The sequence below is a fragment of the Leptodactylus fuscus genome, chromosome 3 (assembly GCF_031893055.1).
Source record: "Leptodactylus fuscus isolate aLepFus1 chromosome 3, aLepFus1.hap2, whole genome shotgun sequence".
In the NCBI taxonomy this organism is placed as follows: domain Eukaryota; kingdom Metazoa; phylum Chordata; class Amphibia; order Anura; family Leptodactylidae; genus Leptodactylus; species Leptodactylus fuscus.
This window is the reverse complement of record NC_134267.1, coordinates 96652857-96672954: the sequence shown is the minus strand read 5'-3', so window position 1 is coordinate 96672954 and position 20098 is coordinate 96652857. Positions and strand designations below refer to the sequence as shown.

Below are 20098 nucleotides of genomic sequence, written 5' to 3'. Positions count from 1 at the left end.
CCATCTCAGCAGGATGATGATGGTGAAGCTTGGTTAAATCTGGTGTCGGAAGGGAAAGTGGTTTCTGATCTACATCTAAAGTACTGGAGCATGTTGTTTGGACTATTAACACCTGATCAGAACCCTGTAGAGGTAATTTAGAGTCCGATATTAGAGGACCATTACCGGTAGTAGTAGTTGCAGCCAATTCTCCACCTTTGCGGTCCTCTAAATAAAAGTTACCCCCAGCACTTGATGCCAAAATGTTATCAATTTCCCAATCAGAATAAAGGTCAATGTCTGGGCCCTCACTCCAATCCACTGCATCAATCCCACACTATGAGAGTGATGGTTCTGGAACCACCGTTTTAGGGGCTAACAATTTTAAAGGGGCTAACACTCTGCTGGTGCAAGGCTCAACTCACCCAAAGGGCAAAAAACTCTGCTGGTGCAAGGCTGAATTAAGCTACAGGGACTAAAACTCTGCTGGTAGCTCAGCTTAAGGGCCTGTAACTTAATTTTGAAGGGCTCATGTTAAGGGCCATAAAAGTGAATTTTGGAAGATCTTACCACATCACACACACACACACACACACATATCCACAATGACAGTTCAGGGTGGGTACTGTTGGATTTCCCATTGCCTATTCCATCTGTGGTTGTCATGGGCAACGTGATTTAAAGGGGTGGTTGTTAATGTTTCTTTAGCTTAAATTTGGGTTTCTGTCCATCCATTTGGGGAAGAAAAAAGGTTTCCAGGTATTTTTCCACTTTGATAGAGGTTTTTTGAGTGTGGAAAGTGTGTAATTGATAGGCTGTGATGGTGGGGTAAAACTGTGACTTGGGCTTGTTAGATGCCCCCAGGCATGCTTCCCCTGCTGTCCCAGTTGCATTTCAGAGGTGTTGGCATCATTTGCTGAGGTGTCATACAGTAGTGGACTTGGCGACCCCTCTGAGTCGAATGGTGGGTTCCCCTGAAACTAAGCATTTTTCCCCATAGACTATAATGGAGTTCGATATTTGATCAAATAGTCGAATATTGAGCGGCTATTCAAAACGAATAACGAATATTGAATATTTTACTGTTCGCTCATCTCTAATTACGACATGGTGTGACAAGGGGTTAGTATTAACTGTACTTCAGAACTGCTATTAGGGATGAGGAAAACAGTACAAGCACTTTCTTACCTTGCATAAAAACATGTCAAAAATTCACCACAAGTGCTGAAGGATGCCTGAATTTATAACATGGAAAATGTTAGACAGATGAGACAAGATGAACATACTGCATAATAAAAGTGGTATAACTTACTTGACATGTTAGACACATTTCTCTTTGTTACACCAGCTTGTCGCTAATGTACAGATGTATTCAATATTTTGTGTATAAAAATAGTATCACGTTTTATAACTTTTTTTAGTCACATTCCATTTTCTATACACTGTTCTGCTCTATCTGGAATCGAAATGATAGACACCGATCTGATGGACCTAAATTACCAAAACAAGAGTGTTTTTGACACTATCTTCAATATTACCACTTACAGAGTAAGCGTGCGTTCACATATACACGGCACAGCTGTCAGTTTCCCTCCAGAGTGGTGCACTCAAACCGGAGGGAAACGGATGCCAGGACGAATCCGATAGTTTTCTATGGGATCAGTTCTGTCACAAGAGGCATCAATTCTGGCATAGGATCTGTGCCTCAGCTGGATGGAAAAACGCAGCGTTTTTCCATTCGGCTTCCTTAAAATTTCATTAGATACGGGGCTCTAAATTGTTCCCCCCTTCTGCCTTAGGTAGCATCTTAGAGCTCAGGAAGGAGTGGGAGGAGTGGAGTTGCAGACTGCAGAGACAATGATAATTAATCATTGTCTTTGCATAAACTGTATGTGACTTCAGGAAGGGGTCACATATCAATCAGATAGCATACTATACTTTTGCTCTCTGAATGTCACATAGAGGAATAATGTAATACCCCTCTGAGCCTAATCCCAGGGGCATGATTAGGTAATACCCCTCTGAACGTAACCAGGAAGTTTATTGGTGCTGTGACCCAGACGTTTACCATCGTCCAGGTCACAGCACCAAAAGAGTTCGCCCAAAAACTTAGGGTCCATTCACACGGAGTAACGTGCCGCGTGATCTGGCACGTATACGGCGTGTGAGACTTTGCGCGCCGTAAAAGCTCCCATTGATTTCAATAGGAGCCTGGATCGTATACGCCGCGTTATTTTGCGGCCGTGATTTTGCGCCCTTAAGGGTCAGTGCACACAGAGTTTTTTGGGGCTGATTTTGACACTGAATCCGTCTCAAAATCAGCCTCCAAAAAAAGCATCCCAATAGAGTTCTATTGGGACGCTTTTTTTGGTGGCTGATTTTGAGGCGGAATCAGCGTCAAAATCAGCGCCAAAAAACTCCATGTGCACTGACCCTAACAGCTCCACACAATATAATGTCACATATCTGCCCTCCATCCAGTATAATGTTCCATAATGTCCCCCCATAGTATAATGTGCCATAGAGGTCCTCAATATACTGTAATGTCCCATAGCAGTCCATCAAGCAGTATAATGTCACATAATGGCCCCTCCACACAGTATATTGTATCAGAGTGGCCCATACGGTAATAAAATAAAAAAAATAACTTAGAATAGCAGTGTTTGAACTGAAGAAAACCTCAAGTGAAACTTGTGAATATTCATGAGACGAATATCGTGAGCTATCCAGATATTCTGATCAGAAGACGGTGTAAAATAGAAGAAATTGACTTAGACAAGTGGTTGTTACCATTTATCATCTTGCACAATACCATAAACTGCTAATCCTAAGAAAAGAAAGCGGCTTATCTAGCTTTATTTTAGGAGATATGTTTACTTTGTACTTGATACCGCTGTTTGAATGTGCGGATTGAAGAGGAATCTTTGTGCAAATATCTAATAATGCTCTGCACTTAGATAATACTAAAAGACAAACCTGGTTGTTGTAAGCCAAAACTAGATCAAATTAATAATTTGATAATCACCAAGTGTTTAAACACCGTTTAATGTTAACACATTTAAAGAATTTGTATTTGTATTATTAATGTTTAAACATAATTTTGAAAGTTTCACAGTAGCTAACACAATATTGTGACTCTTCTTGTTATGTATTGTAGAGCATTATTATCATAGTCAAGATTACAATGACAGGTAACACCAATGGCATATATAGATAACAAAGTATCACACTATTTACAATTGGTGATGGCCACAGCTCCCATTCTCCCCCTTCCTGCCCTGTGGACCAGAGCATGTCTGTTACCATTATCTATATTAGCTCAAGCAAGATGGCTGCTCCTGTTGTCATGTTCATAAAATAAGATAAATCAAATCTTAGATAGGAAAATTAAAACAGCTTTTGAAAATTAATATGTTTAAAAGGGTACTCCCATCTCACGGATACTTTCTATACTGGTAGCTTATATAAATTGATTTTTTTTCCTAAATATATTGCTTTAGCAATATTGCTTTATTTTCCTACTATGTGAAATTATTCATCCTTTTGTTTACACAGTGTTTCCATGGCACTGGACCTGTGTGATAAGACAGGAAAGATGACATCACTGGTTGTTCTCACTGTTATCTATAGCTTTGCTGATAAAGCCCTGTCTGTTATCTCTCTATGTAAACACACATATAACACTGAGTTTGTTCTCTGGAAGCATGTGCATATTTATCTGATCTGCATTTATATTAGATTTCTAGTAATCGTAATAAGTGTTGTGATACTTCATAGTGACCTGTTCAGCATGCTTGGTGGTAGAGCGTCTTTGATAAGCAGGAACTGAGAAGAAAAGACAGTAGGCAAAGATGCTGAAACAGGGAGATGAGAAAACCTCGTAAGTATCTGCTTTAGTAAAATGGAATCCACTGGACACATTTGTTTAAAGGCGGTATAGTTTGGAGGATATGTTTACTTTCCTATTAGGTTTACTTTCCTCTAGTTTTTTAAGGATAGGTTTACTTTCCTATTAGGCCTGACCCCCTTCTCTCACCAGTGATTGGCAATTGGCTTAATTTAAATGAAAAGTTCATAACTAGAGATGAGTGAGTAGTGTTCGATCGAGTAGGTGTTCGATCGAATACTACGGTATTCGAGATACTCGTACTCGATCGAACACTACTAGCTGTTCGAAGTTTAAGGTTCGATGCAGAACAAGTGATTATGAAGATAATCTTGTTTCCCTTAGTCCTAACAGCGGCACAATGTGGGGTATTTCTGCCCCTGTGTGCTGGTAGGACAGGCGGATTTTTAATTAGCCAATCAAAAGCGTGGCTGGCCCTATAAGAGGGCACAAGAACCTCCCCTCTGCGTGTCAATACAAAAGTACCTCCATATTTATACACAGTTTTATACATAAGATATGATTCCCAAGGTGGGAAATCTTGTGCCGCTGTTAGGACTAAGGGAAACAAGATTATCTTCATAATCACTTGTTCCCTGTCGTCCGTACCAGCGGCACAATGTGGGGATATAGCAAGTAGGCCCAAAAGATGGGCGGGATTATTCCATGACAGAGCTCAAAATGGTTTGGGCAAAGGCAGAGGAATCGGACACCCGGTCCCTCAGGCGGTAATGCCGAATGAACGTGGACTCAGATGCCCAGGAGGCAGCTGCACAAATCTGATCCAAGGACAACGCACTCCTCTCAGCCTGAGAGGTGGACACTGCCCTGGTCGAGTGGGCATGAAGAAAAGGTGGGACCGGACGCCCTTGGGCGGTATAGGCGACTTTTATGGTATCGGAGACCCAGCGGGATATCGTGGCCTTGGCGGCCTTGGCGCCTTTATTCTTCCCCGTATAACTGATTAACAGGTTTTCGGCCTGCCTAAAAGGGCGAGTACGCTGCAGATAAATTTGCAGACATCTGATAACATCCAGCCTGTGCCATCTTTCCTCTTCAGATGAAGAGGGGAAGGGAAAAAATGCTGGAAGAGAAATAGTTTGGTTCCTATTTGCAGCGGATGGAATCTTGGGACGAAATCCTGGGAGGAACCTAAGCTGCACATGGTCCGGAAAAAATATAGTATATGGCTCCTCGGCAGACAAGGCTTGTAGCTCACTAACTCTTTTGGCAGTTGTAACTGCCAATAGTAGAGCCATCTCTAGGACGATATCTGGGACGCCTTTGCTGGGTTGGGCGTCTATAATTAGAGGCGGAACCTCTGCCTCTAGAGGGGGCACGTCTGCCCCTGGCAGCTTGAGGTAAGGACTTCCCCTTACCTTCAGCTAATCCCTCTATGATAGTATCCAAGCCCTGCCCAAATACTCTTCCTGGCTCAAAAGGGAGCGCGCAAAGAGCAGCCTTGGATGCAAAGTCTGCACGCCAAGGCTTTAGCCACAGGGGTCTGCGGGCCGCAGTGGACAACGCCATCGACTTGGCTGAAATTCTCAACTGATGGCGAGAAGATTCTGCCAAAAAATCTGCGGCCCTATGAATATTCTTCATGGAAGCCAAGATGTCATCCCTGTCCACACCGGAATCAATATCCCGCTCCAAGGTGGCTAGGCGGTTACGAAGAAAATCGCCCACAGTGGTAGAGGCTATGGCTACTGAGGCTTGGGCAGAGGAAGCAGAATAAACCTTCTTTAGGGTGGCGTCAGCCCTGCGATCCAAAGGATCCTGAAGATTTGATCCATCTTCAAGGGGCACCAGGGTTCTACGAGAAAACTTCGCCACGGCTAGATTCACCTTCGGGGGAGGCCCCCAGGAATCCCACTGAGTTGAATCCATAGGGAACAGGTGCTTAAAGATCCTGGATAATGAATGTCCTTTTTCTGGCTGCTTCCACTGCTGCACCATGAGGTCGGTCAGCGTGGCGTCCGCATGGAAGGCAATATGTCCCCCAGAGGCAGACGTGGAGGCAAAAGGAGACTTGAAGCTAAGCAACAACCTCTGATGCACAGCCTTCCGCCTTAGAAAGGAGAAGGTAACTAATAACCGGCCGGCCTGACCTTTAACCCGGCCGGCCGGAAATGGGAGGGGCCATAATCACATGTACCCTCCAGGAAGAGAAAAAGGTTACCCCCCCCTCTTCATACAGCCCCAGCAGGGGCGCCTACCCCCTCAATTCCTGGCCCGGACGTGCGTGCAGGCTAGATTCTGCAATAAGCAGAAAGCCGGAGTAACCATCCTTCGCCGGCGCCAGGACTTTCAATGGCGCCGCTATACTTCCGGGCACAACAGGAAGTGTGCGCCCGGCAAATGCGGACGCAGGAAACTCTCCGCCGGGAACCTAGTTCCGGCAGAGCACGTCCGCGAGCGAAGCGAGAGAGCCCCGCGGCAGAGTGCCGGGCCAACTCACCAGCACGAGATGTGCTGACAGGTGAGCCAGAGGGAGAAGGAGGGGAGGGAGGGAGAGAGGGAGGTAGGAGGGAAGGAAAGGAGCCACGCAGGCTAAAAAAAACCTTTTTTTTCCCCAGACAGGGGAAGGAACCTTCAATCAAGAAGGTCAGAAACTGAAAAAAGAAGAATTATGCTCCAAAGGTAGGTAACCCATAGAGCCTAAAATAAGAGGACACAAGTCCTCCCCACCTGTCCTTGACCACACAGGACAGAAAAAAACACGCAGAGGGGAGGTTCTTGTGCCCTCTTATAGGGCCAGCCACGCTTTTGATTGGCTAATTAAAAATCCGCCTGTCCTACCAGCACACAGGGGCAGAAATACCCCACATTGTGCCGCTGGTACGGACGACAGGGAACCAGCGTTGATTGGCAGAATGCTATACATTCTGCCAATCAACGCTGGTTCTTCTCTTACCTTTAGAAGTCTTCTCCGTGCAGCGTCCCTGCGGCGTCTTCCGGCTGGAATTCACTCTGCCTAGGCATCCGGTCTAGGCAGAGCCGACTGCGCATGCGCGGGCATGCCCACGCATGTGCAGTCGGCTCTACTCAGGCGTCGGGCCGGGCAGAGCCGACCGCGCATGCGCAGTCGGCGCTGCCTAGGCCCCGATGCCTAGGCAGAGTGAATTCCAGCCGGAAGACGCCGCGGGGGCACTGCGCCGGGAGAAGACTTCAAGGAGAATCCAGCCCGACCGTCACTCGTGGACTTGGTAAGTATAATTATATCGAATGTTGCCTACCCCTGAAACGAGCATTTCCCCCCCATAGACTATAATGGGGTTCGAAATCCGTTCGAACAGTCGAACAGTGTGCGGCTGTTCGAATCGGATTTCGAACCTCGGACATTTTAGTGTTCGCTCATCTCTATTCATAACCAAATGAGAACATGTTTTTTTTCTCTAGTTACATATAGTTTATTCCAAAAACCTAAAATCAAGATAGAAAGCTAACTGAGCTCCAGGATTAATAAAATGGGATTTTACATATCACGAGACAAAAACATATAAAATATCGTAGCATAAAGCAATTGTCAATTACCACCATAATAAACAGATATTTATAATTTTCCCTAAGGACTAAAGTATACTTTCCTTTTCTACCCCCAATGCCTACCCCCAAATGCCTCATATAGTTGAATATGCAAAATATTCAAGAAGACTTGTTTTAATATCCATACCCACAGAGCAACCCACTTGTTTTTGTCTGTGCCTAAATATTGAAGGGGTTGTCCAAAACATGCCATTAATGGCCAATCCTCAAGATAGACTACCATTAGCAGATCAGTGAGGATCTGAAACCTAGTACCCCACTGATCAGCTACTGCTGCCTCCAGTACTAGCATAGTGTATTGTGCCACAGACAGATCAATAGTCTGTGTAGTTGTTGTGCCACACTATTGCAGTTGCTGAGCATGGCTACGAGTTTATGGAGATGTCCGTTTCTAGCTTCATACACTGTGCAGATCTGCTCATTGGAGGTGCCTGGTGTGCAATCTCCACCAATCTGATATTTATCGAGGATAGGCTGTTAAGTCAAGTATCGGACAGCTCCTTTGACTACTCTGATTTTTGTGTGACAATTCCAGTTTGCAGTTAGTGATAATGGAAAGTAGAGTAAATTGGTTCTATGGTATTTTGTCTTTACTTGCATATTCAGTGACACATTAGACTTTCTTCATATATCAGTAGTATGACATTGTATGTATAATAGCAGCTGTTAAGGCATTATTTCACCGGTTGATGGTAAAGATGTTTCGCATATAGATTCATAAAGGCAGTACAGATAGATTCTCATGTAACAACATTCTATATGTCCTAGGCACATATATATTTCCAAATATTGTATGAAAAGTAAAGTATTTCAATGCATACATTTCATTTAAAGACATCTCATGGCAACACATCCATTTGCCCCAGCCATATGAAGAACATAAATTCAAAAATGGAAAGAAAAGAAGGGGGGCACTCACCACTCAGACGAATGTTCCTTAAAACAACGTTCTCAAGCCTTGAATGCAACATGTTGCATTCAAGGCTTGAGAAAGCGCTATTGACAGCGCGAAACGGCTGTTGCCTCTACACGCCTATATGTGCACTTTCTCCCTTCCACAAGGATGGTTTTAACATTGTGACCTAATAAAGGACGTTGTTTTAAGGAAAATTCGTCTTAGTGGTGAGTGCCCCCCTTCTTTTCTTTCCATTTTTGAAGATATCCTCCTGCTGTTATGGGATGTTGAGCACCACCCTTGAATATTCTACAACATATGGTTGTCCATTTAACCGGCTAGGTGAAAAAGAACTATTTATATAATCACCTATGAACAGAAAGAATATACTTGTCGTTTTTTAAAGTTGTAGCAGTGCCATCTGGTTTTTCTACACTTTTGGTTGAAGAACATAAATGGTGAGTCACATCAGAGAGGTGCTATGCAAGAATGGCTTCCACTTTGGCCCAGGCTGTCTATGCATTATATAGCCAGCTATTAATTCCTTGCCAGTAGAGATGAGCGAACAGTGAAATATTCGATATTCATTTTGAATAGCCCCTCAATATTCGACTATTCGAACGAATATCGAACCCCATTATAGTCTATGGGGAAAAAATGCTCGTTTCAGGGGATCCCACTCTGCGACTCAGGAGAGTCACCAAGTCCACTATGACACCCCAGGAAATGATGCCAACACCCTGGAATGCAACTGGGACAGCAGGGGAAGCATGCCTAGCGGCATCTAACATGCCAAAGTTACTGTATTACGTCGGGATCCCTGTCAGCTTGCGATATGCGGGAGCTGACTTTTTCCCTTAGGAATGCATGACCAGCATTGATTGGCCGAATGCCATACAGAGTATAGCATTCGGCCAATCAATGCTGGTTCTGCCGGAGGCTCGTCTGTGAGGAGGCGGTGCAATAGGGTTCAGCGCACCTTCAGCTCTGCTACATCTCTGATGCAGCAGAGCTGAGTGTGCAGCAGGGTTCACATCTCCGGTGTAGTAGTGCTGGCCGTGTGCTCAGCTCGGCTGAATCTCTGGTGTAGACAAGCTGAGCGCACAGCATAGGAATACATTGACCAGTGTTGATTGGCCGAATTCCATACATGCATTCGGCCAATCAACGCTGGTTTTGCTGGAGGAGGCGGAGTCTAAGATCGGTCCACAGCAGTCTCCATTCTGGTCCGATTTTAGACTCCGCCTCCTCACAGACGAGCCTCTGGCAGCGTTGATTGGCCGAATGCTGTACTCTGTGTTCGCTCATCTCTACTTGCTAGAGGTGAACTGTATGGAGAGATGTATCATTTCTTGGCAAAAACAGCTGTTTCTGGGAGCGTTTTGAGAAGAAGACACACTAGCTTCTTTTTATAAAGGGGTTGTGATACAAACTAGTTAACTAATGTTTCTGCCATGTTCCACCAAGCTTTCAGCTTACCACCAATCGCCAGTCCAATAGGGATAAATGGAGATATCCTTTAGGAAAACACAGCACACTGCTCTCCTATACATTAAGAAAGGTATATTGATATATGACAGTCTGTCCGAGCCCACAAGAAAATTCCTTTGACTTTTATTTGTTGAATGTGGGCCTGTGGATACATTTGGCGTATACAATGGGACCTTTTCCAGGATGCACAATGAAAGTAATGTGAACATACCCTAATTGAGAAACGTGAATAGTCCATTATATGTGACTTGATACATAGTAGAAGGTGACAGCGGCATGGTAGACCTTTCCTTGACTGTTTTCAGTTTATGGCTGTATTAAAGAAATATCTTTGCACCTATTGATTTCTTGCTGTTCTTACATTGTATGAGTCACATTTTCTGTGTATATGAAAAGCAAACATACTGCTCCATTCTATATTTACAGCCTAGAAATGTACTCCTGCTCCCCACATACCAGATTACTGCTCCTACTTATTGCTCTTGTGAAGTGATCCTAGCTCTGATGGCCGTGATACTATAATACTGCTGGAATTAATACAGTCAGGTAAATGTGTCATGAAATCCACTGGGCTGCAAATGTAAAGTACATGACGACCACTAGAAACTTTTACTAAAAATAAAATCCTGTCCAACGCTGTCCTTAGACTGAGGCTGGAGCTTATAATAGCTTTGTTTGGTTTCTAGCTTACAGCTACGGATACTGTTATGTAACTGCATATATGTGCATTTTTTTTAGCAGCTTAACTAGCAAAGAAGCAGATTTCAAATGACTTCAGCATGTCCTGGTCCACAGGCATCGCCTGTAACCTTGGAAAAAATCACCATGTGATCCATATAAGACAGCGCCAGCTTTCAAGTCTCAAGTGAGCGGAGTTTTTCCAGGAAAGACATTCTAATTGGCAACACCTTTTACTTCCCCTTGTTGCTCTGAGCAGTCATTTTTAGATTCCTTACTTTTCCCCAGTGATTTGTGATGTGTTAGCAGCTTTACATTATATACGCTGTCCTTGTGTGTGAAGTAATATCTGGATTAAGAAGTTTTCATGGCACGTTGGATCCCAGACGACTTTAAGCGTTTGTACTTGAGGTAGTAATCCCGCAGTGAACCTCTTGGGGCACGGATTTGAGCCAGCTCTTCATTAACTGTGAAAGAAATATAGTGAGTTAAAAACAATTTGGATGTAATAATGTGATCATATAGCATAATGCACTTGTATAGTTATTATACCGGGGAAGCAGGTGTCATCTACTATGTTTGTTGTGGTATAAGGAAAATTTTTGTTCTCGTACCGTGTTAGCCAGTGGGTAGGAAATGTAAGAAAAACCCAAAAACTTGATAGTCTTCAGTAGTTGATACCTTTTTAATGGCTAACTAATAATGATGACAGATTACAACGTTTCGGAACTCTCGGATCCTTTCTCAAGTAAATTTAAAAACCATTTCTGAAGGATGCATATTTATGTACAAAAGGACACATAGGGATAGAATTCTAGGAGGAAGGGGGTAGGGGGTTATTAGTTATTGGTAGAAACAATGTAAACAATTCCAGGTTCTTATCAGTTCTCAGGGTCTCAGGTCAGTGATTTCTGTAAGATGCCATAAAACCATGTGACAGATTTAACCCCTTCTCCAGTGTTTGAAGCAGGGTCATAAGTTTATACTCATAAATCGTTCTTTCTTTGATTTAAAATTCCCTCTTAAAACCAAAATTTTCATTTTCGGTGATATTATGATCCTCATTGCAGAAATGTTTTGATACAGGAAGGTATGACCCTGCTTCAAACACTGGAGAAGGGGTTAAATCTGTTTTTTTATGTTTGTTGTGGGCAGGTAATTTCATTTTTTATAGACCCTGTTGTTGTAAGGGGAGCCTTCAATAAGCAATGAGGTGAATAACTATATGGAACTCTTCACTGTAAAGAAGATGTGGTATTATTTTATATCAGTTTACTAGCTATGCCATAGAATGAAAGCATGTGGCCAACTGAAAAATATCCTTTCCAGCTTAGCCAACTAAATTCTACCAGTGATCTCTGGAATGGGAGGTGAACTGGTACAGGCACAATGATCTGTTACTAATAGAGATGAGCAAACACTATTCGAAACAACCGTTTCAAATAGCACGCTCCCATAGAAATGAATGGACGTAGCCGGCACGTGGGGGGTTAAGCGGCTGGCCGCCAGCAAAGTCTGCGTGCCTGCCGCTTCCATTCATTTCTATGGGAGCGTGCTATTCGAAACGGCTGTTTCGAATAGTGTTCACTCATCTCTCAGTTCCTTGACTGAAAGATTACTCACAGAAGACTTGAGATATGAACCTTATGGTGGAACCTCTGTAAAATGATAGCCTCAGCATTAGGGTGCATTCACACGGAGTAAAGTGGCACTGATTCTGCCACGATAACTTGCAGCAGAATCAGCGCTGATAAAAAGACTCCCATTGAGTTCAATGGGTTCCGTCTTCTTTGCAGAACCCATTGAAATCAATGGGAGGCTTTTTAACACATTGATTTTGATGTGTTCCGCGCGGAAGACGAAACTCATTGAACTCAATGGGAGTCTTTTTATCAGTGCCGATTTTGCCGTGAGTTATGGTGGCAGAATCATCGCCACTTTACTCCGTGTGAATGCACCCCCAAAGGACTTTTAATACGGCTTTGAATATCTAATCACTATATACTGACATGACCATAAGTTTTGGCAACCCTGACATTTTTCTAGAAGATGAAGTAGTTCTTCCAGAAAATTATTGAAATTACACGTTTTGGGGTTAATTAATCCATGTATTACAAAATGTATGATATTCATATTCTCTTGTCATTTCCTTTGATTTAGGCAGATATTTCCTTTTTTCTGTACATTTCAGGATGAACAATTTGCATTAACTCTCCTTCTGCCTAATTAGACATGAAGTACTTTGGTTAAGTTAAATGGATAGGCCATCCCTTAAGCACCTTGTAACCATGGTAGTGTAATTGCAGATTGTGCCTGTAGAGCACTAGAGTCTGATTAGAAGTATAGATTGTTGTCCAGCAAAATCCCACTGACAAATGGTGTTTTCCTTGTGTACAATACAGTGTGATTAAGGTGAGTAACAATTGATGGAAGATGTCATGGGACAGCCATAGACTCTAAGCCTGATCTACGTTACACCGTGCCCTGTCATTTATCATCTTTGATTGGGTAAGCAGTTTCCATTCATTTGCCTAAACTTCTCTTTAATACTTTTTTCACATTTTATTAATTTCTATATAATGCTTTGCAGTAAAGCATGAGCTAGTGACATTTAGAAAGACACAACTTTGGTATATAGAACATGAGTCCAAATATGTGGTCAGGGTCACACAAAAATTTGGTTCATAAAATACCTTGATCAACGCAAAATGATTCTATTCATTTTACTCTTGTTCTCTCTGAATCTGAGATCTCCTGATGCTCACTGAATCACTTTGGCTTTATATACATGACCACGTGTGCAACGTGAATGTGTTTCGATGTTCTATTCTGTAACCATATTTCTATAGCAGATCCTACAAAATGTCAGAACAGAACAGAGCATCTGGCTGCACATGCATTCATGTACATGAAACCTAAACTGAAGATTCCCCTGGTGCCACTTTATTACTTCAGATCTAGTGTAATGTGACGTTACTTAACAGTCTGATGTCACATGATCTTTCATCAGGACTAAAGCAAAGTAGTGAGCAACAGTACGACCTGCTTCATTGTTGAGAGTTTGATGATTTCACCAGGTAAGTATAAAGGGTCTAAAAATCTATAAAAAGCATAAGGAAACATGAAATATTCCAGAAGAAGTTTACAATTCAGAGTGTTTGTTGTAGGCTTTAAATGTAACTTCTTAATGGAAGAACTAAAATCTCAGCTCTGCTGTCCTTTACTAGCCTATGCAGACTATAAAATTAGAGTAAGGGTGGGTGCACATCTGCACCTGGTCTTCGGTTTAGCCAATCTGGCCGGTTTCTGTCTTCTGCCCTGTGAAACTGGACAGGAGACGGAAACCCTGCGTTCAGCTTTCAAACCCATTCACTTGAATGGGTTTGTAAAGGTGACCGCCCGTGTGCGTCTTCTGCCTGTCCACGGGGAAACCACTTTTTTTAGCCGGACACAAAGTCGGACACGAGTTGCAATTTTTTTCAGATTTTGCTGTTTTTTTTTTAAGCCAACACCAGAAGTGGATTTATCAGAAAGAAGAAGTATATTTCTCATTCCTTTTAAAGCTACTCTTTGTTTTGGTTAAAAAAAAAATCATGTACACTTTTTTTTTTGACACAGTTTAACCACTTCCAGACCAGCCATTGGGTTTTTATGTCCGGAAGGTGGTTGTCTAGTTCTGCAAGGACGTATCAGTATGTCCAAGAAGATTTCAGCAGCTGCATGAACTCGTACAGCTGCTGAATCTGGGAGCTGGCTGTAACTTCCCTGCCTTCCTGATCGCTGTGCATACAACGCTTATTGAGCACTGTTTACACCGCTATGGGTGCCGCCATTATGAGGCTGCCCTCTGACCTGGTGGTTATGTGATCTGCCGGGATCAGCGGGTGTTAGGGTGCATTCACACGTAGTAACGTGCCGCGTGACCTGGCACGTATACGCCGTGTGAGATTTTGAGCACCGTATACGCTCCCATTGATTTCAATGGGAGTTAGTCTCATATAAGCTGCGTTATTTTGCGGCCGTGATTTTGCAAAATAATTGAATTGAAATCAATGGGAGCGTATACGGCGCTCAAAATCTCACACGGCATATACGTGCCAGGTCACGCGGCACGTTACTCCGTGTGAATGCACCCTTAGAGCTGTTGGGTCCTACAGGACCCAGATCAGCTCTGTAGTTATGGGCAGAAGGCTGCATTCCTCCTGCAACTGGTGCTAAATGTACCAGTCTACGTTACAGGGAAAATCAACCTCCCCCAAAGGAAAACAGTGATCAGATGTCCCTAGAGGTCTATTATGACCTTATGGGGACACAATGTTGGGAAAAAAAAGAAAAGTAAAAAAAAAAAAAAAAAAAAAAAAGATAAAATAATATGTCAATAAAACGCCCTTCTTAAAGGTTCTAGCCCCACCCCCAACAACACCATACAAAATAAAAATTAGCTTAACAGAGTAAAAACATTTTAAAAAGTTTTTTAGTAGCCCTTTGTGTTATTAAATAGAAAAAAAAAAAGAAAAGTGAAAAACTGACACCTTTTCCCTCCTCTTTTGTTTCTATTTTCCTGGATATAACAAAAGTTTAAAACATGCAAAAATAAAAGCAACATAAAAATAAAGCCCTATGCATCACCAAAAAAATGCAGAAATTAGTTGTATAACACAAATGATAAAAATGTTACATTCCTCAAAACAAACAAAAACCTACATGGTGATCACGTGACGAGGAGAAATATTTACCGTATTTTTCGGACTATAAGACGCACTTTTTTCCCCCAAATTTGGGGGGAAAAGAAGGGTGCGTCTTATAGTCTGAATGTGGCGCCTGGCACCCGCTGTACTAGAGAGGCGGAAGCCGGAAAGGGATAGACGCCGGGGCCTGAGACATCGCTGTGCTCCTCTGCCCTGCATGAAGCCAGCAGCAGCGGGAGGAGTGATGCTATTCTGCTCCTCCGTCCCCCCGCCGCTGCTGGCTTCATTCAGGGCAGGGCAGCGATGTCTCAGGCCCCGGCGTCTATCCCTCCCCGGCATCCACCTCTCTAGTACAGCGGATGCCGGGTCAGTATCGGTGGCCCCTTCTCCACCGGCCCCGTACCTGTAAAGTTGCAGGCCGGCTCCTGAGCGGCGATATCGCAGGAGCCGACCTGTCCGGGTGACAGCCGGGAGCCTAATGAGGCTCCGAAGCCTGTCACTGCTTTATTAGTATTGCGGCTGGTCTCTATGACCAGCCGTAATACTAATAGACAGAATGTCCCATAGACGGCAATACAGTTGTATTGCCGTCTATGGGACTTGCAATCAAGTGACCGCAGGTTCAAGTCCCCGGGGGGAATAAAATAGTAAAAAAAAAAAAAAAAGCTTTAAAAATAAAAATAAAAGTTCTAAATCACCTCCTGTCCCTAGAAAAAAAAAAATTATATATATATATATATATATATATATATATATATATATATATATCATAAACCACCGGGTTTTTTTTCAATAAAAGGTGATCTAAGCAATAGATATTCCCCAAAATGGTATAACTAAAAAGTACAGCTGGCCCCACAAAAAAAAAACACTCTATGCATCCCCGTACAGCTGCAGGGTCACCTGTCAATGTGGCCTTGCAGCTGTTGCAAAACTACAACTCCCATATATTTAATATTTTACCATTTTTTGCTTCAAAATTTTTTTTCCCTATTTTCCTCCTCTAAAACCTAGGTGCGTCTTATAGTCCGAAAAATACGGTATTCAACGGAGGTAAACAAGAAACATCCACATTGAATGACTGAGAATTGATACACAAAATATACTTGGAAAATATCTAACTTTTTTTTTTTTTTTTACTATATAAGGCCCTTTGCAGATGACCCTGGGCTGGCCAGTGGCCGTGATTGAATGGCACAGCTGGCGCACGGATGGCACATGGATGGGCAGTCCATGGCACCGTGGGCAGTCCATGCACTGGCCGTGCTTCTGCGGCCCCATTCATTCAAAGAATAGCATCTGCGGAAGCATGGCCACAGAACCGGACAGGAATAAGACCTGTCCTGAGTTTTGCGGCCCGGACTGTCAGCCTGCACACCAATCCATGTAATACATGGTCATGTGTGTGGGCCGACAGAAATGAATGGGTCAGTTTGCTATCTGGGAAATACCTGAATAGCACACTGACCTAGCCGGCGGTCCTCTGCAGGTGGCCTAATGAATATCATTTATATTCTGAATGAGCTCACATTAACTTCAATATTGTAATAGCATTGTGACGTTAAATGTAACAATTGATTTCACTTTGGTTAATCTACATATTATTAGCTACTGTCTACACAGAAGTGTAAATTAAAATTCCTGGGACCAGTGTAAAATCTGTAATGGGTCACCCACAAACCATGTGCCATTCAAAACACTTATGTTTTTTTAAGTAGCCGAGAAGTCTTTCAGCCCCCTGAGGTGAAGGTGCAATGGCTATCTTTGCACCCAGTATAGTTACGCCCATGTACTTAACAAAAAAGGACCTCAATAGACAATTACCAATCCTTCAAATAACAATCTAAAAGTTAGAGAATAGTTACATGCTACATATACAAGTCAGGCAGCAGTGTAGCACCAATGAAATGGAAATACAGACCACAATATCCGCCTCCCCATTGCACTGTAATCACATCTCATTGTTTCGTTTTGGACTCATGAATGCACCAGGGCCCGATGTAAGTAAATATGATTTGGTTGCTACAATCCAGCGAGTCTCATCCACATATTGCAAAAAATATGGGCAGCAAAAAGGCTGCAATATCAGTTTTGGAAATCCTAGCATGTAAATTATTCCTAATTTTTGCTGTGGCCTGCTACAATGGAAATAAGCCTAAACAGCCTTCATAATGAAGAATACATTCTAAACATAATACATACAAATAAGTAAATAATACATATTAAAGGAATACATTCATTCTTGTTTTCCTCTTCTCTGGTTTTGTACAACTACTACAGAGATTCACATTTACTTACCCTCTTCAAGTTTTACCATGAGATATGAAATGAGGCTGAGCAAGAGCAAGGCGACAGGCAGAAAAATCCCACCAAATATGAATGCAATGGGTAGCTCTCTGACAAACACAGATATTATGTGTCCCATGGTGATCTGTATGGAAGAATCAGGCACGAGAATTGTCAGCCCCTTCTTATTGCTTGTTATGTGGATGGATAACTAGATTGTGTTTGCCGGTCTCTTAAAATGGCCTTTGGCCTCACAATTGAAGCCTTGTATTAGGACTTTGTTCTATTTGTCCTGTGATCTGTAAGAGGATTGAAGCAAGGTTACAAATCTTTTACTGCATTTATTACTTGTTTTCTTGCCATGTAGTTTTTTAATGAGTAACTGCGGTTCTTTCAGTATATACATATGAGGTCATGTGAACAAGTCTAGTTGCCTAATACATATATCAGAGTCCATGTTTCATTTCACCAGTGTAGTTTAGAAAATAACAAGTGGTTGCTATAGACAGCAACATCTTTTCTTTATAGTCTGATGGATGGGGGGTGCAGTGTCCCATACTGACCTGTTATAACGCAACCTGCAGCCCCATTAAGCCTTATACTTACCTAGTGCTCCTGGCACCTGCGCAGTTCTGCAATGAAGCCACATATGTAAACCCTGGTTTATTGCACATGTGGCTGACATATTCACATTGAAGCCAATGTGTACTCCTCTGACTTTATTGAAGAACTGGACTATTGCAGGGAGTACAACCCATAGGGAAATATAAAACTTATGTTTAAAATACCAGCAGATTTCGTTTTGATAGCACGATTTGTGACGCTAAACCCCCAGTCTATAATCATTTGTGAGTGGTTTAGTGTACCAAATTGCCCTGGCCAGATCTCTTTAAGCATTGCAGTATTTATTTCAGTGTAATATAAAATTTTGGTGAAATGTTTGCACTTTTCAACGGTATTATTTCTGCTTTGTTTGGCATGGTAATTCCAAAGTTGATATTTGCCTCAAATCGTCTTAAAAGATTTAGGAACGGAAGAGGGGGGGATTTTTTACATTTTATTTTAATATATACAAAGCAACATCAAAGAAATAACAATCAGATTGAGAACTAAAAAAAGAGCCTAACCTTTTGGTGGATTTTTCAGGATAAGCTGGTATGTGTGTACACAGGGACGCACCCATGGGTGGGGGTTCAACAGGTTTGCACTCCCCTGCTCCAGAAGTTTTTTGGGGATCCTGGATCCGTGTGCCAATGCCATAAGTAAACAAAAAATTTAAGGCTGAGGCCTCACGGTGTGGAAACGCAGCTTCTTTTGTTGCAGATTTTGTTGTGTTTTTTTGAGCCAAGCTCAGAAGTGGATTCAGCAGAAGGGAGAAGTATAAGAACTTCCTATATATTCTCCATTCCCTCTGTAGCCATTTTTGGCTTTGGCTCAAAAAAACTCAACAAAATCTGCAACAAAAGCTGTGTTTCTGCACTGTGGGGCCTCAGCCTAAGGGCTGCAGGGATGCTGATGATTTGATGCTGCTTTTGTCGCAGGCTGATGTCACTGTATCCTGATGTCTGTCCTTGGCAGAGAAGGTGAAGACTCCTTGTGAGAAAAGAGCTAGGTGAGTATATGCATTTTCTTTCCTAATAGTTGCAAAGGGGATACCTGAGGGGTATTATGGGAGCACTATTACTGAATGGGGGCACGTAAATGGCATTACTAATTAGTGGCGGTTGTATTATTACTGAGAGGGTAAATAAAGGAGTATTAATATTGAGTGGAGACATAAAGGAGGCCATGAGTACTGAGTAAAGACATATATGTTGGTATTTGTGGGGTATAAAAAGAAATGTCAGTACTGGGTGGGGTCACGAACAGGAATTCTAGAGCAGTATTAATTAATTGTATGGCTGCTTTCACACATCAGTGTTTGGTCAGTGATTTTGTTCAGTGATTGTGAGCCAAAATTGGAAGTGGAGACTACACAGAGATCAGGTATAATAGAAATATTTGTACCTGTTTTGCGTTCACTGACCAAACCCTGACCATGTGAAAGCAGCCTAAGGGTATGTTCACACATGAGTATGCCATCAGTCCATCTGAATTCAGTTTGAGACTTTAAAACGGACTGATGCACATACTGATTGTATACTGACACCTTTTTATTCTGATAGCAAACGTTCTCCATCCCCTAGAGGACAGATAAGGGGATTAAAAGTAGCGATTGTAAACACAGTAGAGATAAGGACTAGAGATGAGCGAACACTGTTCGGATCAGCCGATCCGAACAGCACGCACCCATAGAAATGAATGGAAGCACCTGTGACGCCGGCCGGCCGCCGGCAAAGTCAGCGTCACAGGTGCTTCCATTTATTTCTATGGGTGCTTTCTGTTCAGATTGGCTGATCCGAACAGTGTTCGCTCATCTCTAATAAGGACATTTATTATATGAGATAAGGACATTTATTATATGTCCTTATCTCTACTCTGTATAATTGCTACTTTTAATCCCCTTATCTGTCCTCTAGGGGTTGGCAGCGTTTGCTATCAGCATAAAAAGGTATCGGTATACAATCAGTATGTGCATCAGTCCGTTTTTAGTCTCAAACTGAATTCAAACGGACTGATGGCATAATGATGTGTGAACATACCCTA

The 20098-nt window shown here is 42.5% G+C and overlaps 1 protein-coding gene across 1 annotated transcript; it reads right to left on the bottom strand.

Moving 5' to 3' along the window:
• Nucleotides 1–9596: 9596 nt before the first annotated feature.
• Nucleotides 9597–17646, bottom strand: SMLR1 (small leucine rich protein 1). Its single transcript, XM_075266635.1, has 2 exons — nucleotides 17465–17646; nucleotides 9597–10945 (listed from the first exon to the last, which is right to left on the bottom strand). The coding sequence occupies exons 1-2, from the start codon at nucleotides 17589–17591 to the stop codon at nucleotides 10833–10835; spliced, it is 240 nt and encodes a 79-aa protein (XP_075122736.1). The 5' UTR covers nucleotides 17592–17646; the 3' UTR covers nucleotides 9597–10832.
• Nucleotides 17647–20098: the final 2452 nt, after the last annotated feature.

Excerpts from the sequence above, each read along its gene's own strand:
- SMLR1 (XM_075266635.1), bottom strand. The coding sequence starts at position 17,591 with ATGGGACACATAATATCTGTGTTTGTCAGAGAGCTACCCATTGCATTC. Across the intron at positions 10,946-17,464 it reads CATGGTAAAACTTGAAGAGG|TTAATGAAGAGCTGGCTCAA; the intron begins GTAAGTAAATGT and ends TTTCTTTCACAG.